The sequence below is a fragment of the Salarias fasciatus genome, chromosome 14 (assembly GCF_902148845.1).
Source record: "Salarias fasciatus chromosome 14, fSalaFa1.1, whole genome shotgun sequence".
Taxonomy (NCBI): domain Eukaryota; kingdom Metazoa; phylum Chordata; class Actinopteri; order Blenniiformes; family Blenniidae; genus Salarias; species Salarias fasciatus.
In genome coordinates, this window is record NC_043758.1 from 29563966 (window position 1) to 29587684 (window position 23719).

Sequence of the window (23719 nt, forward strand, 5' to 3'; positions counted from 1 at the left end):
ATACATTTATCTCGGCATGAGGATTTGCAATATATACAGCATATATTGCAAAGAAAATCGATAAATAATTTTTCATGCATTCTTGCCCTGCAAATCCAAACGGACAGCATTTTAAATATGGAAGAAAAGTGGGATTAATTGATTAGTTCAGAAGAAAATTCCATCATTATTTCGTACCTGCTGGCCACAGAGCTGAGAAACTGGACTGAACTAACAAACTATAGACTGTATTTGATCATGATTAATTATTTAAATCCTAATCTTGGGGAACCTACAGAGACTATACCTACATGTGTTAGAGGTTCAGCCATTCATGTTAAAATTTTTGCTTCTGCAGCTCTTCTGAGTTACTCAATACACCATCTTGTGGTTCAAATTGCAGATGGGAACGAACAAGTTCGCATGCAGACAAGGTGGAAGACAAAGAAGAGCACAGAAATAAGGAAGAAAAACGTTTTTTTTATTTGAATATGAGTTGAAATACTCATGAAAAAGAATAAGTGAGCCTTTTGTTAAGCTGCTATCTGCAGATACAGTTAGCTATTTGAGAACTCACCAGCTTGATCAATAACCTTAACTTATTACCACATTATAGAGTTTTGAGTGTCTGCATAAAGAATTGTCATTGGCTACTTCCTTTTCTTTACATGTATAAAAAAGTTATTAAAACTTCAACTTTTTACATTATTTCTTCATGGATGCAGCATCTGAGAAACAGAACAATCAATATTTTAAAAAAAGAAAAGCAAACTGATTGAAATTGTCTTTGAGAATATCAGAAATTCTTTTTTTTCATCCAAACACAAAACATCACACGTTTTTCTTGAAAAATTATTTATTTGCAGACCATGTTGTGCTTCTGGTCTATGTTACAAATACTTACAGCACATACAGTATGCGTTCAACAATAACCATTCCCAAAAACATCCAAATGGTATATTTATATGTAATACATATGTATATACATACATACATGAATGTGCATAATAAAAAGCATCAGTGTGTCGTAAAGGAACCACAGTACATTGATCGATCAGCAAGCAAAATGTGCATTGAAACAAACAACAGCATATAGTTTGGGTAAACATTTCATGAAGGTTTTATGTCACAGGTTGCATAGAATTGATTTCTGTTTGAACATAACAAAAAGCAAATAAGACCTGACATTTACAAAGCAGTGACGACAAAGTTAGTGTTTGAATGGGAGATACAGTAGTCAGAGGTAATCGGGCTTTTTGGCAATCTGGTGCCTGAATGTGGGAAAAACACTGCAGGAGGAAAAGCTTTACTTAATGCACACAGACTGTTTTTATCTACTGTATACTATTAATATATCAAAAAGCAAAATGATGTTTGATTTGGGATGGATTAACAACAGAAAAAATAAATAAATAAATTTAAAAATAGTGATTTTCTGAGCGTTTCATGACCTTGAAGTGGGTCTGTAAGGTGACTGGTCTGCACAGGGAAACACTTGGAGTCACGGCGATGTCTGCGAAGCGAACACGTAGAAAGTGAGCGTACCGATGAACGGATCTGGAGCCGTTGCTATACTACACTGTACACCGCAGACCAGCTGTCCTGGAAGTCCAAACTCCTCAAAGTATCCGGTTTGATTTCCAGTGATGAGACCGTCCAGTGATTCAACTGCTCAGCATCAGGAGGGGGAATTAAAACAGCTACCGATAAATACTGTCGCTGGAAAACACAAACAGGTGGAAACACAGCAGATCAGACACGTTTGTCACAATTCAAATCAGCACTTTGACCCTTTTTTTTTTTTTTTTTGGGATCTCGAAATACAAAAAAATTGAAAATAATAACGAAGAAAATAACTGCATGCAAAAACATGTGCACGAGAAAACGGTGTACACTCAAATGATACTGATTCCCGGAGCTGCCAACTCCTGATGCCTCATGTGAACATGAACTAATATGAAGGCTTTAGAAGTGAGGGTTGGAGGCTGCAGTGGTGCAGTGGTTAGCACTTTCTCTCACAGCAGGACAGTTTCAGGTTTGAGTTGAGTCTGAGTCCAAAAACATTCATTAGAGGTTGATTGGTGTCAGTAAATTCAAAGTAAAGCAGTACAGAATTATAGTTGTACCAGTGAATAATTATTTACTTATATTGATATGTAACCCTGGGACTGTGTTGGTTAACTCATCAAACACTGAAATCTTTATCTTAGCTGAGACAGACTGTGATTAATCATGGAGAGATTTTAAATATACACAATTTAATTTCTGTTTCATCAATTAATATTTGCTTATCATCACATTCTTATGTTGAAACAATCTCTTCTTGGAGTGAATATATGAGTAAACCTCTGATTTTGATCAAATTGGGGATTTTATGTGGGTGTTTATCAATGTTTTTGCACCACCTCTCAATAAGAATTCCTCTCGCGCTCAGCTGCAGTCAGAAGCTGGCAGCTCTGCTTGTTTTCATTTGAGTGCTACTGATCACACAGGACAAACATTTCACATCTCAAAATCCTGCGACTTCTTATTAGGCACACACTGAATCATCTAAAGGACAAATCATTCTCTACGGACTGACAGACTCTTCCAGTGTTAGCAAACTGTCGACAGTGTCTTGGCGCAGCAAATCGAACAAACAAAGCCGGACGGCCACGACAGTACGCGAAGCATCCAGCTTCTCTTGACCTAAAGCACAAAGCCGTGTGCCGTTCAAGTGAAGAGGCATCCTCTGTAGCACCTTTGGAAGTGTAAGAACACACTTTTCTTTTCTCTCTCTCTCTTTTGTTTTTTGTTTTTTTTTTGGATCAAGTGGCATCAAAAGACAACTTCACAAGTGCGTGAAACAGCTGGCACCGTGGTCCGCCACCTCCCGGCTGTGAAAGTGATGCAGTATTTCAAGTAGATTTGCTGAATGGATTCAAAGCTCTTGTGGTTTTTTTCTTCGCACACAATCTTCAATTTTCAATGTGAGGCACTTGCAAAATAAAAAAATCTCAACTGAATCTGCGGCGGCTACACCTCCGAGCTGTCACTGCCGCCGGCGCCGTGCGCCATCATGGGCTCGGCGCTGCCGGAGCTCCTCGGCGCCTCCTTGGTCTTCTCCTGCCTGGACCTGACCAGCAGCGCCACCACGATGACGAGGAGCACCGTGAGGAGCAGGCCCACCAGGCCGCCGACGATCAGCACCAGGCGGTCGTCGCCGCCGTCGTCCCGCCGGCCGACCTCCTGCGGGACGCCCCCCCTGGTGAAGACCTCCCTGTCCGGACTGGTCCGGCGCTGGCCGCTGCGGTCCAGAGCGATGTGCAGGATGTTGGTGCCTCGGTTGCTGTCGGCTCCGATCTCCTCGGCGATGTCGGGGACGTCGTTCACGGACCTCCTGTGGCGAAGCGGGTGTGTGGGCCGGCTCATCACGTGGTACTCCAGGCTCCTCTTCCCGATGCCACGGTTGGCGTTGTCCCGGGAGCGGACGGTGTAGATGGTGTGGATGTACCATTCTCTGCCTGCTGCCACCTGACAGGAAAACACATTAATACAGCTGTTACCAACTCATTCAGTAGCAGGTGGAAACAGCTCTCCTGTCGTCTTTCACTGTCTCTAAATCCATATTTATTCTTTTTTTTTTTTTTACATTTATATGTCTACAAGTAACATAAAATGTGAATATAATAAACAGTCAATTGTATCATCACTTACTGTGATATTGACGGCATATAAACCAAATCATCAGCATATTTCCTGTGACAGTTATGGAGCTTGCTTGAACAAAATTGGAAAAATGTGATCTTATGAAGTATTATGATATTGTGAATTTATGTATTTTCTTTTCTCATAAGATATGAGCCACTGCAAAAAAGATTAAAATAACAAACCAGTTATTGTGTGATGTTAAATATATAGCATTATATATATAAAAATACTTTATAACTTCTACTGTACAACTTATGTACAAAACATTCATGGCTTTGTAATGTTTTAAAATCATCAAAAATAAAAAACAATCACATTTAAACTGAGAAAGGTTAGATGGAAATTGACAAATAAAAACATTTTTTTTCCTCTTTTGTGGACAAAAGTAGTAGTGACCACAGATATGAGTGGGGTTTACATTGGGTACAAATATATAAATGCACACATTGCTGATGTAAACATTATGTGAATGGTTTCAAGTAAACAGCATCAAGATTAGAAATTAGACACGACTTCCTAAAAACAAGCCCACAACACAACATAGTTCAATATATTTTGAGAATTTCAGTTTAACTATTGTAAAATTTTTGTGTAAATGTGTTAATAATGATAAAACAAGAAGAAATGCATACATTATTAAACACTCTGTGTTAAGAGGTTAATACTGTTATACAAACAACTTCAGACATACCGCCCCCTTCTGGACATTTGCCTAAAATAAAAATGACATTGTTTTTCCCAGTCCGTACTAAAGCATGAGATATTAGGTGAAGACATGGTGCAAATGAGTAGAAAGACAGAGAAGCTATTGTCTGAAATCAAGGTAATCCTGTCTGTATCCAGCCAATAATCAGTTAGTTCTCAATAAAATGTATAAGTAACATGTCTCCGTTGTATTATCAGAGGTTAAAAAAACATTACAAAGTTGATGAATTTTCTTTATAAAACCCTAATTTTCTCCTCTATGAAAGTGTATTGCAACAACATAACAAATTAAATCATCTATAATTCTCTCAATTAATGAGAAAATAAATGATTGCAGCACCCAATTGATTGACAATTAGGGATATAATATATAACATTGTAGGAATTTATTACAACACATTACAAATTTGGAATGAATTAAAATAATTAAAAATTCTTCACACATAAAATGTGTTATTCTACACTGAAGAAGAAAGAAGATAATGTATTTATTCAGTAATAATTTATTCAGTTAATTATTAAAATATTTTAACAAAGGCAATTTTTCTTAAAATTTACTAATTTTTTTATGAGTTTGTTTCTTTAATATAAAAATATTTGTCATGAAACTATTTTTTCAGTTTTCCACCTGTGACCTTTGACCTGTGTTAGCTTCGTATTCTAAATTATGTGAAAAAACATTCCAAGTGAAAACTGCTGCTCTAAGCTAAAAGCCTCATCTTATGAATACAAAAACAGTTGTTTTGGCTTTCCTATATATATTATCTTGTGTTCAGAATTGACCTTCTGTCATCTTCAAATTGCTCCCACAAAACAAACAAAGCCAAATTAAAATGCACGTCCACATTCAGAGTGAATCATCGGCTCTTTCTGTGAGGGATCAGCTCACTGTGACCTTCATGCTGACCTGGAAGAGCGGCGAGGAGTCCATCCTGAACCCATCGGCGCCGGGCTGCCTCACCAGAGCCAAGGCGGCGGGGTCGTCCACCGCCAGCAGTGCATTGAACGCCACGCTGCCGAAGGCCCGCGCCTGCGTCTCCGGCTGGGCTTTATCCTGCAGCCACAAAATGAATCACAATAAAACTGATCCAGTCAGTGGATCGGGATAAACGTGCTGACTGGACCCCCTTTCTTTTCAATTTAGGAAGAGTTCTGTGCGGACATCTTTAAAACAGTAAGCTGGATCGTGTTTTACTCACAATGATCTTGAATCTGTAGAGGAGCGATGGAGCGTCGGCCAGGCAGCCGAACTCAAAGTTGCTCGGGTTGTATTTTGGGACGTAGCCATCAGCCCCCGTGCACAGAAACACTTTCTCGATGTTACAAATGAAGGAGTTTCCGAGGTTCTGAACAGGATCCACCATCACCCGAACGTACACGGTATCACCTGAGGAAAGACAATAGCAGCTTTCATCCCTGCTGAACCATCTTTCGATGGAAAACTGAATAACGAGCACACAGAAGACGCAATAATGAGTTTGCTACACTTGTGACTACACTTACAGCAACAAGAGCTCTGCTCTCACTTGTTCAACAGCTTCAATCTGACTTTTTTCTGCCAATTTTTTTTCCCAGATCAAAATGTTATAAATAAGCCTGTTATGGAAAAAATGTAAAAAAATATCAAATTCGCATATCTTAGATTCCTTTCATTTTATCTTGTTGTGTCAGGACATAATGGTAAATATTCCTGCTGAATAAAGTGAAATATTTATCACAGAGAGACGATTTCCTTTTGATCTGCAACCAGTTGGAGCAACAAAAAAATCATGATTGGCATTATTTCTTTTCTTTTTCCCCCACACTGCTCAACAGCATGGCTGGTATTCCATTGATATTTCATGAGTGTGTGTCGCTGTTTTACCCTGCGAGAAGGCAGTGTCACTCTCCTGTCCGAAGCCCATGGAGCCGTCTGACAGCCACAGCGTCCGTTTGGAGAGCAGCATCATCTGAGTGTTCAAGCTGAACTCAGCAGCCACCGGATCGCTCACCTGCAAGCCAAACCATATTTAGAGACAGAGTTAAGAAAAGCACAGGAGAAAGATCTTCTCTGGTCCTCAACATCCAGAGTAAGATTGCACTACGGATATCACGATATGGCTCTAGCTAACAGTTTCACAGCAGCTTGCAAACAGAAAATAAGAATTTCCTGCCACGTCTTTCCCTTCAGAACAATTTGCTTGTTTAAAACCTTCGGTGGTGTTTTGATTCTGAGGTGATTAGACCTCCACATTAGTGCTGAAAACCAGGACGACCGTACAGCTTGAGGCAAAGATAAAAAAGACTAAAAAGAGTGTTGATGAGAGATTTGTTTGCGTTAAAAGTAAATGAGAGGAGTTGCAGTTTAATAAGTGGTTGATTAGAAGGAGGGAACCAGGAGGGAGTTTCCTTTCAGGACTTCAAACTGATGCACATAATGGAGACGGACGCTGGAGTAAACAGGAGCTACAGAGCGAGGCTTACCGGAGGTAACCAGTAAATAAACACAGTCGATCCCACTTATTAAATGAGTTTCATGTGACGATACAGTGATTTTCTCTCCAGTTGCTGACGACTACAGTGTGAGTTGCCTAACAAAGATCTATTATGTATTCATTCATTCATTCATTCACAGCTCTTTCAGCAGACTGTATAACACACTCCCACAAGACCTCCAGGGATTAACGCCACTGTGTGCAAACCCACCTGTTCAGTCTGGCCCACCACTCATCTTCAGTCCTTTTCCCATCTTGACTTAACCTTTGCCTGCACTCTATTGCCCATCTTCTGTTTGTTTCTTTTCTCATCAGTTTATTGCTCTCCGTCTCTGTCCATCACTTTATTTCTCCCAACCCCAAACGCACCGAAAAGAGAGATTTTCCTCTCCGCTGTTGTTTACGCTCATGTGAGGATTTGAGGGTTTTCTGTGTAAAGTGATTGTAGTTATAATGGAAAACAAAGAGGGTGGAGCACATTACACCTGAGCTTCAATCGCGGCACTGACTGCCTGTGTGTCGAAGAATCTACTCCAGAATCTGACCTCTGCTCCAGAAGGCTTTGAATGGTCTTGAGCCGGAAAACATTTCAGATTAACTCGTAGAATATGAAACCTCCAGAGCCCCGAGCTCCTTAGGAAGAGATTGACTCAGTGTTAAACAATAGATGTTACTGATTATATTTGCCTTTATGGTAATGGAGATGAATGGCCTTGTTTTAATGGATTTCCTTTCTTGTAAAGCTGTGAGTCGTCTTGTGTCTGAATGCTGCTCCATAAATATATCTGGTTTGTCTCATGTTTTAATTTGTGTCATATAGATACAATTTCATTGTGTGTCTTCATTCTCACTTGTTTTGTTAATGTGTGGTGATTTAGTCGCCAACACAGTCTGAATATTCTCACTTCCAATCTGGGCATTTCTATGTGGAGTTTGCAAGATCTCCATGTGAGTGTTACTGAAGAGTGAGTGTGGGCGAACGCTGCTCTTTCCGTTTTGAAAAGCGTGCCTTCCTGATGCATGCTGCAGATGAATACATTTCCTGTGAATGTTGAGGCGAATCACCTGCTGGAAGCGGATGTCCATGTCAAAGGTGAGCGGCTCTCTGGGGTTGCAGACAGGGGGGATGGTGTACTCCAGGCCGGGGGCGGCGGTGCAGGGAATCAGCTTCACCGTGTACAAGCCCGAGTAGTCCCGAACCTGAGAGGAGGAACGTGCTTCAGTGAGGACTTAAAGCTCAAAAAACTATTAGAGAGAGCAAAGAGAGATCCTCACTGCAAAGTCTGAGGTGAACGTCCACTGCTGGATGGGCTGGCTGTAGGTGGGCTCGTTCCTCACAAGGCTGAGGTTAAAGGTCAAACCGGGGTGGTCCGCACACATGATCATGGAGGTGAGCGGTGAAGCTGGTGGAAAAGCAACATCAGGACAACCAGACTCAAGTATTACTGAAAATACTTTACATTAAACAAACTCTAGGCCAAGATAAATGTTCATTATATTATCTATAAGCACACAAAGCCCAGAGATCAGATCAGAATGGGTTTATTCATCGTTGGATGTGAAGCAGCCTTCACTTTCTATGTTTTCACCTGTGGAACCAACTTCTTGAATATTTGCAGCACGAACTGTCTGCTCACTTCAATCAAGGCCGCTCTCTAAATACAGCGCACCAGGAAAGCAAATATGCTTTCCCTTTCTTTTTTTCAGATTTGGCTGCTGTTGCTAAACTTTTTCATTCTCTCAATGCAATTTCATCTATTCTTCATTACTTTATATAACATTGTATTTTAGTTGAAGAAGCAGGACAATTATGAAATCTGATTTCTGAAAAAGAGTTTTACTTCATCCTACCCCTTTTCAGACATGTTGAATGACATATACTTGTTAAATGTGTACATGTATTCAAGTATGTATGAATACATTCTTTTGGTATTATCTGTATTTTTTCAAAGGCCACTTGTGTTCGAAACATGTTAATTTGGACAAATAAATCTGCTAAATGAAGTTAAAATGGCATATATATATATATATATATATATATATATATATATATATATATATATATATATATATATAAATGTGCCACATTACTGCATCTGTACATGCTGCATTGTTTTATGCTCCAGTCAACATTCTTCAGGGATTAATTTTCCTCTCATGTCTTATTTTCGAGTATTTTCAAGTTCTCCTCAAGCACCTTGATTTTGCTTGTGTCTGAAGGGCGCGTTATAACCAAACTGGCCTTGTGCGGCTTTATTCTGGGGAAATTATGACGTGCTATAAAACAGCCTTGCATTAAGTGTTCTCTTTTACCGTACCTGGGTGGGCAAACACAAACAGCCCCCTGAAGCGAGCCTCGGTGCGGAAATTGACCACAAGTTGTCCCTGGCCATTGATACGCATGCTTGTAGGGTAAAGCGCTCCTGCAATGACAAGATTTCATGATGGCCTTATTGACAGGAAACAAGACGTCTAAGAAACCCACAGCTGCCTGTCTCTCGGCCTTGCCTTGCATTTCAGCCTCAGGCGGGCTGCCGATGCCGTCCCTCCATAAGATGGCAGTGTCGTACACAAACGTGAGCCTCAGCTCCGACTGCAAGTCAAAGTGCTGCCATCCTCCTGCACCCACGGGTGAGTGGAAAACATAGGACACATGCAGGGGCACCCGCAAAGTCACGTAAGACTGCACCAGGTTCATCACCTGCAGGACAAAAACAACAACAACAACATGAAGATGTGTGGGTGTGGAAGGAAAATCCAGCCTCACACAGTGACCTACTTCTATCACCAAGATATCAGGATAACAGGATGTGGAGGTGTAGCGGTTCGTCCACCTGCTGAGGTTTCCTACAGTTCAGTGATGATTGTGTGTGTGTGTGTCGCACCCTGACTTCCTCCAATCTGCTGTGATTGAGCCCAAGTTGGATAAAGCCGTACAGAAGATGGATGGATGAAAGGCTATATATGTATAAATGCACAACGCACATAATGGGCTTTGTCTCATAAAATCCAGACTTCCTTGGAAATGCACAAAATGCACATATAAGGAACGTCAACCAGGCTTTGCGGGCGAATCAATCATCCCTTTAATATTTGGTCATTAGGTTTAGATGGTGATCTATAGCTGTAATATTTATTATATTCACTTCATGCATTCAAACCACTAAAGAAGAAGTATTGCATCTTTTATCATTCCAGCTTTCATTTGAGCAAAAAAAAAAAAAAAAAAAAGAAGAAAAGCTTATATGCACTACATTAATGCTCTGGGCTTTGTTTTGTGTTGGGGACATGGGGTTGCTCCGAACATTTTTTAAGTGGTTTATGTCTTCAGAGGGAGCACTCCACTCTTCGGTATCTGCACTCTCCCCTGACCTGCCAGAGCTACCTGCCTGCACTGGCTCTGCGCTCGTGTGGAGACGTGCCTACGCCTCTGGGCACAAAGAGCTCGGGCAAATGATTTGCAGAGTGGCCTTCTGACAAATCCTGCTGGGCCTTAATAGATTCCTGTGGTCCCGCTAAGCCGGGCACTAAGCCCTGCGCTGTGACAGGACACTGGCCCCGGCCTCTGCGGAGCTGTCTCCCAGTCAGCCCGCCTACCTACTTAGAGGAGCCCCGGGGTCACAGGGCACCTACTAACAAAGGCCGCTTGTGTTTTACCCCCGATCCCGTCGTACACATCCTGAAACTGAACCTGTGAGGCCTCACTCTACACGTCTACGTCGCACAGAGGCATAGTAAACAAGACAAGCTGAAAATATGCCATTCAGCCCTGCAAATGGTCGAACCCTTATGCTCCTGTCCTGCAGCAGACAGGATTTGGCATGCTCGCTTCTTCATGACTCCTACACCGAGTATCTTGAAAAATGTAAAAACTAGCAGAATGCAGAGGAAAAAGGAGCTTTGTTTCCATATACCAGGCATTGAAATGCCCCCCAAGACTTCTGCTATTCAATCCTCCAGTCACAGACAAGACTCACACATTTATAAACATGGAAAGAGGCAGGGAAAGTCACTCACAGCACATTTTTTACACCTCCGCAGCCAGAAAATCAAAATAAATGAGGTAATCCTTGTCCTAACACAGTTTTTTTTTCCCAAGCATTTTAAATTTCACTGTGTCCCAAATAAATCAGCTCTTAGAAATGCATTATTTATGTAAGCTTACGCTGACCTGAATGCATCACTTGTGTCAGAGGTAAAGTTCATGTTACAGACGACTTTCGTGTCACGACACGTTTATCACGGCGCCATTTCCATTTACATTATGCGGCCACACGCAACAGTGTTCCACTTGTTGAGGAAGGTTTCTCTCACCTGGCTGATTCCTTTGTTATTTAAAAAAAGAAAATCCCGCAGCCATATGAAATTACAAACCTCCATTATAATAGCAAACTGTGATACGGTCCTACACGCAGACAGAGCCAGAGCATATTTACATGCGCTTTAGGGCTTGAAATAATAACCATCAGTGGGAATCATAGTGTATGTCTGTCCCATAATGCACCCCTGTATTCATGCAGAACCTTTTTTTTAATTGGCGCGCTGCATTAAAATGAAGTCAACGAAGAAAAGGAAGTTTCCAAGGTGAATGCAAATGTGAGACTGAGGCATGAGTGCCAGGAGGACGGAGAGATTAGAGATCCACTTTTTTTTCCCCAACACATTTGCCATCTGTTGCTGCACGGAGCACAATGTGCAAGAGGCAGAAAGATGAAGATGATTTTTATTAGGCAGCTGGTTATTATCCCAACACACTGACAAGACCAATAACTCGGCCATCAGACGGATGCAGCTCGTTCAGATCCCAGCTGCCTGAGTCCGGAGAGCGGAGCACATAATAGCACAAAAAAAATCTTTTAGAAATGTACAAACAGTTATGGAGTTTCTGTTTTAAATTTGTTGCATGATGGATCAGCCCTGGGATTACTTTGCATTTTTAAAAATTCCAAATTAAATTTTAATGCTTCTTTAATGCTTTAGTGTAATTAATCTTAATTTAAAGAATAAGTTCTTGTGTTTCAATGTTGTTGGATAAAGAAACTGGCTTTGCCTGACTTGAAACTGCAGCAGTGTTGAGTTCAGCATTAAAAAAGACGCCACCACGGGTCCAGAGACAATAATAGGTCACTTTTTAGAGGTTTTCGGTTGAGATCTTTCAAGCAGAAAGCAAGCCGGGTCTGAATGTGACTGTAAATGATTTATTAGGGGGACAGACCGGCGAGAAACTGAGTTTACATTCCTCCTCTCAGGCTGGGCCATGGCTGCACTGAACTGCCTCGCTGCGTCTCGTCTGGAGTTGAAAGAGGGGGTCAAAGGTGAGCCGGAGCTCAAAGGTGCAGCTGCTCACCTGTCCGTCAGTCCCGATGGTGCCGCCGCAGTCGCTGAGCAGCTCAGACATGTCATAATAGCTGGTGAACTCCCACAGGCACGCCTCCAAGTTGAGGTTCCTGTAGAAGCGCAGCGTGCCGGACCCCCTGAGGGCGGCGCTGTACTGGTAAGGCGCCGTCTCCCCGATCACCTCGGCGTTCTTGGTGGCCTCCGTGAGGAAGCCGTGGCGAGTCTTGACCTCGGCGTAGTCCAACAAATTGGAGCAGCGGTGGTGGCCCACGCGGGTGCCGTCGGGGCTCAGGGTCAGCTCGAAGTTCGATAAAGGCCGCGTGGACACGACAGGTAACATACCTGCGGGAGAAAACACAGCAAGGTCAGGAGCCAAGGAGTAACTAACTGAACAAGCTTCTTAATAAAAGAAATTAATTGAGTAGTCACACACTCACTACACTTTTGGAGTTAAATCTAACTTGTGGGGCTGAAAACACAGGGATTTCCAGATATTCAAGGGCTGACGTGTGGTTTTAGGGCCGAGGTTAAAATGAGTTACGGCTCAAGTACGCTCATTAAAATAATTTCTACATCAAAAATTCATCCTCGGGATGCTATTAAAGGCTAATTCAAGAGTTTTTCAAAATCTTCTTTAGTGATATTTTTAGGACAGTCAAAAATAAACCCTATTTTATTCCATCAAGAAATCTCCAAACATCTTTAACTTAGATACATTTCTCATAGGATTTCTAGAAATATGCTACAAAATGTTTGTGCCGTTGAAATTTTTTTCAGATATTCAAAAATAAGGCAGAATTTTTCAAAAGAAATGAATAAAACTGAAACAATCAGTGTAATGAAATCACATGCATAATGATACAACCATTTACAAACAGCCCCAAATCAGTAGTCTCAAAACTCCAAGGGATGTGAGAAGGAAATAAAGGAGAAAAATATCTCATCAACAGTGGAAGAAAAGGTGTGATTTGGTTGGAAGAATTTTTAGCAGTTTTTTGTCACCCCAAAATATGAAAAAGCATTTAGTAAAACAAGATAGTAAACACATGCTGGAGAGGTTGTGGCGATGGGGATTCAAACCATCACTGCATTTCCTGGAGTTGCCCCAGGATACAAATATTTTAGGAAAACAGCTGGAAGAGCATGAAACATATTCTCAGAAGAAAAACACCACTGACATTTAGACCGTTTAATTTAGGTGAGCCACCAGACGAAATTAAAGGAAATGGCAGATACTCCTGAAAAGATTAATAATAGCAGCAAAGAAATCAATTACTTGTAAATGGTAACAAAGAAGCCCACTCTCAGCGTATAACAGGATTGAAATCCTCAAAGAGATTCATGAAATGGAAAAACTAACCTTCCTCTTGAGATTAAGGAAAGCTGTTTACATCGACAAAACAGATTAAGGATGTTGCTTATAATTCTAAACACTGATCAATCTTCTACTTCTCTTTCCTGTTCTGGATCCAAAGTTGTTTATTTACATATTCATTCATTTCACATTAAAATATTTCAATAACACTGTCCTAAAATCTAAATTGGAATTAGTAATTTGGACATATTAAAATTACAAGAAACAAGAAAAAATGGTAAACACGGTGACTTGGTGAACCACGAGTTCATGATTGCAAGTTTCTCAATAACTTCCCTTGTCATGAAAATATATTATTGGTAACAGTTATTGGGATCCATGTGCAATAAAAAACTGATCTCATGCTTTTCATATGACATTTCTGGCAAACATTCGGGTTTTTCTTACATGTACGATCACTTCACTTTTTAAATCATATGTTTTGAGTTTTACCCTCCACTTATTCCTTTTAAATTAAAAAGCTGTGTGTGTGAGTGTGTGTAAGAGTGTGATCTTACTGGTGTTGGAATGAGGTGAATTTATTGCATCTGAATTGATTTCTGCATTCATGTGGAAAACAAATAATCCTCACAATCGTCCCGCTGCCCTTACCGTCGATGTGCGGCATGGTTACAGTCACTTTGATGAGGTTGGGGTGGTCGGCGTCTTCCGCTCCGCTGTACCGCAGCTTGGCAGAGAAGGGCTCGGCCCCCACTGTGCCTGCAACTCGAGGCTGGCACATTCCTGCAACCATAAACAAACATCAAATGTATTGTTTCCCCAGAAAAAAATTCCCTGCCAGTCTCAAGTCAGAATAAAGACAAAAAAAAAACAAACAAAAAAACTAGTGTGGCCGGAGACCAAAGCGCAGAAAGCAGCTGCTTATCGAGGCTTCGCCATGAAAGAGGCGGGAAGTCGCTCACCGTCCTCGACGCTGATGGACACAATGGGGCTGCTCAGCTCCAGGCCTTCGTCCCCGTTCGAGTTCACCGCTCTGGCGGCGCACTGGACCCTGGAACCAGCCTGGAAGTAGACTGAGTCCAGCGTTATGAGTTTGGAGGAAGTGAAGAAGGTGTCGAAGTCCACCTCCCTCATGGGGCTGGTGACGCCGTCCCTGCCGGTGGGGGCGCTCACGAGCCAACGGTACCGGGTCAGGGTGTTGTTGATGGTCTCGCTCACGCAGATGGAGCCTGTTTTGTCATAATCTGGGTATTTGGGGTTACAAGCCTGAAAAAGAAGATGATATATACACTTAAAATGCATTTAAACACCACTGCACCACCATGTTTTCCCTTCAAGTAGCTACAAATGACCTTGTTAGTAGATTTATTTGCGTATAACCAGACAAACTGGACAAAATTCTTGATTCAAAATGAAGCAAATAATAGTTTTTTTAGGGACATACAGTGACACAAACGACGGGGTATCCAGCCACAGGCAGAGCGTCCTTCGTCCTCTCAATGTCGTCGTAGTGAAGGAGAGAAACCACTCTGGGAACCGACGGGAACGTGACATCTGCCATGCTGTTTGTCTCCTCGATGTAAATGATGACTTTGCTCAGCTGTTCATGGGCAAACAAGAGCAATTAAAAGGATATTAAAGGAGACGCGAGCTATTTCAGAAGCGAAACGACGTGCCGATTCGGCCGGCCTTTCACCTTTGTCTCTGCCACCATATTCTCATCGGGCCTCAGGTGCACCGTGAACGCCTCCCTCATCTCTCTCACGCCATCAAATAAGACCTCCACTTCCACGTAGTGCTCCGTCTCGCCCTCTTTGAACACAATTTCTGCCAAGAGGAGAAAAACACAACAAATATATATATATATATATATATATATATGTATATATATATATATATATATATATATATATATATATATATATATATATATATATATATATATATATATATATATATAAAATATATATATATATATTTCCCCCCAGCTGAAGTTCGGCCCACAGCTGGCCTAATAAAAGTGTCTGGCAGTGATATTTACCCTGGGATACGGGATGGTAGTCCTCCCCAGATGTAGCAGATCCGTCTTTGGTGTGAACTCGAACAACAGAGACCTTGGAGGTGTCTCCGACACGCAGCACGGGGATCTTCACCACGGACACCCGTCCTTTTTCCTTTGGCTCGTTCACGCTGAACTTGGTCTCTCCAAAACTAATGATTGACCCTGAAAAAACAAAGAGGACAAAGACATTAACAAAACACTACCACTGTGAGTACATCTAATTTGATATTCTTTTTAATTAATCAATTAATCCTCACAGTTTGTACATTTCCTCCTAATTTGCAAACATTATTTTAATAGATATATTTTATAAACTGAGGAACATTCACCACTTGAGAATAGTCACATAAATAAAGTTTTTTTTCTAATCATCGCTATTCTTCAATATTAGAATTCATTTTAAGTTTTTTGCTTCCCAAAATACATTTTTTTCCACAGCCTTATTCATATTTTACAGCCAATAACATAATGACTTCCTCATAGTGCAATTGCCAATATGCTAATTGCATTTTACCAAAAAATTAATGTTTTTACCTTATTTATTTTGCGCAAAAAAACATGGAATAACTGCAGCCAATAATATGATAATACAGAAATAGGACTGCAGTTCTCTCAAACTGCAGTTTTTGTGCAGTTTAACATTTGAAAATGGTACAATGGATGGGATAGCTGTCATATTTATTAATTGAAGATCCATATCATGCAGTACTTTCTCTTGCTGAACGAGCAAAGTAATTATATTAGTAGCAGTTATTACAATATTGCGAAAAGGGCAATCTATCTATCTGTGTATCTATCTATTTTTCTATCTATCTAATCCCTGCCTTGTGATACTTGAAATAATACTCAGTTTACTCAGCTTCAGTCGCACGCAGCAAACTGCCATAGTAATCAATGCAAAGTGCCGGTCGATTTGAATGAAAGCCCTTTGAATAATAATAGAAAACAGACTTTCTTCATTTAGTCAAAAAAGGTTTGGTCATCCTTTGCATAATACAGTATAATCCTCAGGGAATGAATATGAAACTCTTACAAAATTTAAATGAGTGAAGTAAGAAATGAAGGTTAAGGTTTTTTTTTTTTTTTATTCGTATGCTGAGCAGCGTGTGCTGGCAGGCTCATTCAGGCCCGTGAGCTTTGACTGGCGTCTTCATGGAAATGAGAGGAAGCAGATGACTCTTACTGTCTGCGTCATCTTTAATCTTGATGAGTGTTTCGTTCTGCGCTCCAATAGACGCCCCGTAAGGAGAGTCACTCCTGGGGCTTCCCAGCACCAGACGGAGCTCCTCCTCTTCCTCGTGCTCTGTGTCGTCAACCAGCACCAGTACACAGGGTTTCTCAATCTCGCCTGAAAAGCAAACGGTGGTGTAATCAGTCGCCGCACATCTCTGATCGTACGTGCTCATTTTCGAAGGCTCCACCTGGCAGGAAGGTGACGACGGAGGCGTCCGTGTTGGGCCTCTCGTTGAAGTCCATCATGACCTGGGCCGTTCCCTGCCTGCTGTAACAGCGCACGGTGGATTTGTAGCTGACGTCGCCGCTTCGGTACACCACCGCCGAGATCTGTCCTGAGTCCTCGTGGCCCACGTGGACGGCTTCACGGAACTGCACCTTCGGCACTGGAGCAACATAATTAAAGCCATAAATCGCCATCATAAATACATCAGAGTGCAGTCACCTCAGTACAATAGAATACAATAGACCGCATGCAACTCTGTCTGGGATCTGCAGACGGAAAAATGTAAACAATGCAAAATTGTGATGCATGCTGCAGAAGTGCAGATACCTGATTTAAAAATACTAAACCAAAAGTATTTCCTTACTTTCTTTACTTGAGTAATAAAGTATGAGTTCTTGAATGCACAAAAGCTAAAACACAAAGCTTTTTGAAGCATGAGGCACCAACGCGGCATGAACAAAAACAATGTGACTATTTTTTACAAATCTCTTCAGAGAGTCAGTTCAATCAATAGCAGTCAGAAATATTATAAATTTGTCGATAAATATATTTGGGTCGTAGCCCAACTGGATTTAAATTGAACAATATACCGTAAAGTGTATGTAAAGGCATATTTTGTTCAAAGAGACAGGAAGTCTTGGGGTAGGACTAAATATGTTTTACTTCTTCCTATCCCCCTTTCAAACATGTTGGATTAAATACATGAGTTATATGTGTGCATGTATGTACTCAGACATAGAAATAGATGAATTTATTTATTTAGATAGATAGATTTTTTTAATGTATTTGTATGTATATTTTGATGTGTAACATGAATTTATTGACCTGCAGCTTCAGTCGGGATGATTATTAGCTTCGCTGACACATTACTCTCCGCATTTGCAATTCTAAGGCTAAAAGTATGAAGTATATCTTTTGAAAATATGATACAATAGTGTTAAAGTCCAGGTCAGGACATAAATACTCTGATTACAATGGCGTACTCACGGTCTGAGACCGAGTCGTTGATGAGCACGGTGGTTTTGCTGGGCTCTCCCAGGATGCCGTTCATGGGCATCCGCAGCACCAGCTCGAACTTCTCCGGGCCCTCCAGGACCGGCTGGCCCAGATCGTCCAGGATGGTGACCCGAAACGTCTGCATGGTGACCCCCGGAGCGAAGTCCAGGTTCCTGCTGATCCCCACGTAGTCCACACCAGCTGCACCCCACCCCAACACACACACACACACACACACACACACACACACACACACACACACACACCGGAGTGCTGATTAGATACCTTGGATGTAGCGCCAGCAGACCACGGTACTTGATCTTTTCTCTGACAGCGGTTCTCATGTTTCTTCATAATTCATCTGTTAACGTCAGGCCGAGAGCGAGATGAAAGACCGTATTCTAACCGCTGACAAAATGACTCTTTCTATCTGGCGCTTGATAGATACGAACGGCTGGAAATTGTTGCGTGATTAAAGCAGCGTTGCGAGAATTGAACATCTCCTCGAGCGCAAACAGGTTATTCATTCGCCATTCTTTGAAGAGTCTGGATATTGAGAGCTCACTCTTTGCCCCGCAGGTTTTTATTTTTTTTTGTTCCCCTCCATGTACTTATGACCCAGTTATGGGTGTTAAAAGTGGAATTTCTACTACGCTGCATATGATTAGACGCTGGTACGCAGGCCGAGGCGGCGATGTTGGGAATCTGTGTGGAGCGGAGGAGATTGCCCGAGGGCAGGAGATAATGGAAGCTGTGGGGAAGACTCGAGGAGAAAGCAACCAGTCCAAAACACTCACCGACACGCACAACAATTGGTATGCAAGCCTGAAGCCCCGTCCTCATTCGGAGTACCATTACCCCCAAAACAACAAGCAGATTCACTGTCTGTTAGACAAGGCCCCGACAGAGCCCCCCCCCCCACCCTCTCCACCCGACCCAACCTAAAAACAATGTTTACATTCTCCAGGTCGTCTTCCCGACAACTCCTCGAAAACAAAGCCTGACAGGGCGACGACTCGCGTCTGTTGTCTTCCGCGGCTTCCATTTATCCGAGCACACGCCAGCAGACGCCGTCAGAGAGAGGGGGGACGCGTACCCTCGGCTGAGGCTGGATCTGTCTTCCTGGAGCGCACTGTCACGGTTCCTCCTCTGGAAAGATCAGTGCCCGTCCTCCAAACCTGCACCTCCACGTAGCCGTCGCTCTCATCCACATGGTAGTCTGTGTTCCCGAAGTAGAAGACAGGATCTGGGAGCAAAACAGAAAAACATTCTGAAAAACATACAGGAGGATATGCTCCACAACAATCTTTTTTTTTTTTTTTTCCTTCTTGTTATTTGAATGCCTGATGTAATAGCTTGGTTGAATTTCTAATAGAAAGCATGCACAGTGTAAGATTATCTCTGATTACATGAGAATTGCGGGAACATTTCCCTTCGAATCGGCAGAGGACAGTCAACACTGTAATTGTAGACGGTAAACAGCACTTTCTGGCTTCCTGGCATTTTGTTTTCTTTTTTTTTTTTTTTTCCCCACTGCAACAAGTATTAAAAAACAAATAGCAACCTGAGGCGAAACTGAATTTGTAGGTTTTGTTTTGGCTGAGCGTGGTGCTGGAGCTGGCTTTGATGGTGACGGGTCTGAGAGGCAGACGGGAGACCTGACAGGAGGTCTGGGGGATGTAAAGCTCAATGTGCCAGCCCGGGCCTGCCTGACTGCAATTAGTGCTTCTATGAGCTGAGATTCCTCCGCAGCCAAACTCACTCTCTGCTGTTCCATTTAACCCTTTCAGAGCCTCCTTTCTCCCGCTGGAGTCCAGCACGCCGTGCTCGCTATGCGTGAAACGGGTTTAAAGGCTGTTTGTTTGAGGCAGCTGCAGCATCACACAAGCGTAGAGACACGGCAGCGTCGCTGCATTAAGCCATTTCTAGACTAATCCCATTTCAATTTTAACTCATCTGATCAAATATATCATTCTCGTCACTGATGGGATCACAACATTTGCGGTGTGTTCCCATTAGCGACTCTTTGACGAAGAGAAGTAAAAATGTTGTGCTGCTGAAAGCAGCTGCGACCAGATAATGAATAAATTAAATGAATGGCAACGGCCATGGGCAGGAGTTGTGGTTTCCATGACAATGGAAAGTCTGCACCTACAAGACGTAGCGGTTTCTCATCACATGCATGAGGCAAAATGGAGAATGTGCAGCTGGGCGATAAACGCACTGAACAAAAACAAATCCATACTGTTGTCCGCGATGATTATGTTATCTGTTCAAACCAAAACGTGAGGGCAGGATTAGAAAGAGAGAGAGAGAGAGAGAGAGAGCAAGAGAGAGAGAGAGCGAGAGAGCGAGAGAGAGAAATTAACTGTCAGTTAACAGCGGTGCCAGGCTCAATCGCTGATCAGGGTTGGGAGAAAAAAAAAAGAAGAGCTGTTTATTATTTAACGCTAAATAATTATTCTCCTGTGTACTCTGAGTCTTGGAAGATACTTTGATAGAGTCGACTTCAGCAGCAGCTGCTGCAGCAGCTCAATATTAGCAAGAAAAGACAAGTTCTAAGAGAAGAAGGGCCTTTAATGCAAAGCCTAGAGGTTTGAGAAGCCATCTCTGCGGTTGAAATGATATTACTCCTAAGTGCAGGCAGAGGACAGAAAACTTTTATGCTTTAATCTACCCTGAACGCAGCGCCGGGACAATGAGTGTTGCGTCGAGAGGTTTGCAGCTGCCGGAGAATATCCCCACAGAGAAACCAAACAAAGGTGGTTTTGGCTGCCTGCACCGGGTCCCCGAGTGGAGGAGTAATCAGATCTGCTAGCCTGAGGTTGGCAGCCAGGAACTCGGGCCCTGTTGTACTAGTCCAGTAATCAGATAAGGTTGGTGCAGCAGACAAACAGCGAGCTTCAAAGGGCCATGGGCCATTAACTGAAAGGTAAACCACTGGTTCAGCCCAGCAGCAGCCTCTGCTTCCTGCAGTGCACAGCACATATAAGGTTGCACATTAAAGATGTGCCAGATTTAGGCATATATGTTCCGGAAAATTACGTCAAGTATAGGAAATCTTATCACAAAATAACAACTTTTCTGTTTTTTGCGTAGCTTATGTAGCTTTATGATTGATAACTGACTGAAAATTGACATTATAAAAAAAAAACACTTTGACTTATTTCTCATACATTACAGATTTTTTTTTAACCGTTAGACAAACCCACATATTCAATATCACACTGAAATTACTTCCATTAGAACATGTTGTGACTAAGTATCATGGAGCGATGCAATGCAATCTTTCAAACAAATAATGAATTAAAATCAGTAGATCATTCTAAGTTCTCCTCAATGTGAGAAATTAAAAATACAAAAAAAGTTTCAACAAAATGTTCAACACATTTTTCAGTATTTAAAAAAAAAACTCATAATCACCCTTTGTTAATAGAAATTTTAAGCCTTGAGTTTTATGGAAGAATAGTGAGAAAATTTGCCATTCATGCCATAATTATAAAATGTATGTAAGATTTTAAGCTTTAAACTGATAAAAATCTCAGTTTTTTTTCAGAAATGACAGATTCAAAATGTTATTCAGTCAATTTATTACTGCACTGTGCTGAAGGGTTATTGGAGACTGAAGTCCATCAATTTAATGCTTAATTTAAAAAAACCTGCTGTTTTATCTGAATCAGTCCATATGATCACATAGATTAACAATTGTATTGTCCACATTTCTAAGCAGGTAAGAGAAATCAAAGTCAATACAAAGGGTAAAACACAGCTGTGAATACTGTTTAAGAAATTCACAAAAACCTGATTGAGCTATTTCATGGTACAGATTTAATGAAATGCCAAATGAAATGAAATGCCACAGGAGTCCCTTTTCCCTTCTCCATCGTCCCGCTTTTACCTGATGGCTGATTCGGAGCATTTTCAAAAAGTTCTACTTTGGAGGTCATTTTCAGAAAGTTTCACTTTCAGTGGCTCCAGTTACAGTTTTGCATTTTCTTTTGAAATTACTGTTATGTAATCGGGGCCTAAGTATACAAATAGCATCCAAAAAAAAAAAAAAACACCCAGACCTGTGAAATCCAAACTAAAACTGTCATCCAATATGCGACTGTGGATCTATTAAAATTCTACATCATTACCCTATAGGTGATTCTGCTTTGGTTGGAATTTTAAAGTGTAGTGTAATATCTTAATTGCTTCAGAATATTTTCACTTTTCTCTTCACCACACATTCATAACAAGCCTCAAAGTTTCATATCCTGAAATCAAAAAACTGAAGCATTAGTCAGAACACTTCAAATATTATCATCAAGACGGAGTCTTTATTGTTCAAAATGCTGCAGGAACAATGGCAACCAGCAGACATATCTTTAGTGGTGCGTACGTGTTAACATAGAATAAAAGAGGAAGCATAAGGAGAGACGGAGACGTCCCTGAGGGGAGCGCTACACTCCCACTGACTGCTTGATTTTACTTGAACTGTGCCTGACATTCCCACAGCGCTAAGTGGCTTCTCTAATGGCGAGATCCAATTGAGTCCAGGCAAAAAACGCTGTGGTGATCCCTGCATGGAAAGCAAAAACCTCTCCAACAACAACAACAATAGAAAAACATACAAAAGTAGCTCCACGATCATCTCCAAACTGACATGAGAAAAAAAGCCCAGCGCCTCTCTAGCTGAGTGTGTGAACATCTGTTTATATCAGAATGAAGGGGAATCCAGGTGAGACTTAATGACAGGGCCTGCAAGTTCCCCCTGGATTCATCCCCATCCAGGATATGCTGCACATGTGCTGGACCCGCCCATCTCTTAAAGCAGGTCATAATCATACCTTCAGAACGCGGCGAAATTTACAGGCGAGTGACACGAGACTATAAATACACCGGCCCCGCTGTACAAGCGTTCTCCTGTCTTTCAGTCCCGGCCACTAAAACATTTTCCCGGATGCAGAGTCAATATCAAACAGCAATTACCTCTGCAAGAGAGGACAAGTTTCTCCCAAGCCCATCGCAGGCGAAAAAGCGGAGTGGAAACTGCGAGGATGTGGTCGTTTGCGTGCAGATGGTCTGCCACTGGGGGAAAATATCAGGTTTTCAAAAGGACTGCAGCTGTCCGCGTTACTGTAGGAGAGCCAGACAGCTTGTAAACTTTACAGTGTTCCAGTGCAAAAGCTGCTGCCAGGTTCGTTTTATGCAGAAGAAGGTGATCATTATTCATGGGAATGCTGTAAAACTTTGTTAACAGTGTAAAGGTTAACTTGCCACAAGAAAAGGAGTTTTACAACAAAACGGCAGTGTTAATGTGTCTCCCTGCATAATGGCGTGTGCGCATGTGGTCATTTTCACACTGAAAATGATGTAAAAGTGTTTTAGCTCAGACAGCAGTGGGTCAAGTTATGCCTTTTCCAAATTCAATCTGAATTTTGAGAAGAAAAAGAAGAAAGAATAATAGAGATTCGAGGTTGAACAGCTTGGGTCTCAGCGCTGCATTGTATCCTCTACTCTGTTTTCCTTGAAATTCTCACAATTTGCATTATGACTTGTGGGGCCAGATTGGGGCATTTTACATTGTTAATGTTTGACACCCCCATAGCTCGATATTATCCTCTTGTGTTTGTTTGTTGTCTTTCTACCTGTTTTAATCAATTTTTCAAGGTCTATTTTTGGTGGAAAGTGGTGGGAAATGCTGATGGCTGTTTGTT

The 23719-nt window shown here is 41.7% G+C and overlaps 1 protein-coding gene across 1 annotated transcript in view; it reads right to left on the reverse strand.

Moving 5' to 3' along the window:
• Positions 1-903: 903 nt before the first annotated feature.
• The window catches only part of frem2b (FRAS1 related extracellular matrix 2b), a 68374-nt gene continuing 45558 nt past the window's right edge, over positions 904-23719 (reverse strand). Inside the window, exons 7-24 of the mRNA XM_030107831.1 lie at positions 19114-19263; positions 18009-18218; positions 16984-17181; positions 16746-16910; positions 15542-15724; positions 15197-15327; positions 14945-15100; positions 14463-14766; positions 14152-14283; positions 12196-12527; positions 9357-9549; positions 9167-9271; positions 8124-8251; positions 7914-8048; positions 6239-6365; positions 5574-5761; positions 5282-5428; positions 904-3492 (exon numbers count right to left, since the gene is read on the reverse strand). Coding sequence (XP_029963691.1) covers positions 2995-3492; positions 5282-5428; positions 5574-5761; positions 6239-6365; positions 7914-8048; positions 8124-8251; positions 9167-9271; positions 9357-9549; positions 12196-12527; positions 14152-14283; positions 14463-14766; positions 14945-15100; positions 15197-15327; positions 15542-15724; positions 16746-16910; positions 16984-17181; positions 18009-18218; positions 19114-19263 — 3482 coding nt within the window. The 3' untranslated portion in view covers positions 904-2994. The remainder of the gene's footprint in view (positions 3493-5281; positions 5429-5573; positions 5762-6238; positions 6366-7913; positions 8049-8123; positions 8252-9166; positions 9272-9356; positions 9550-12195; positions 12528-14151; positions 14284-14462; positions 14767-14944; positions 15101-15196; positions 15328-15541; positions 15725-16745; positions 16911-16983; positions 17182-18008; positions 18219-19113; positions 19264-23719) is intronic.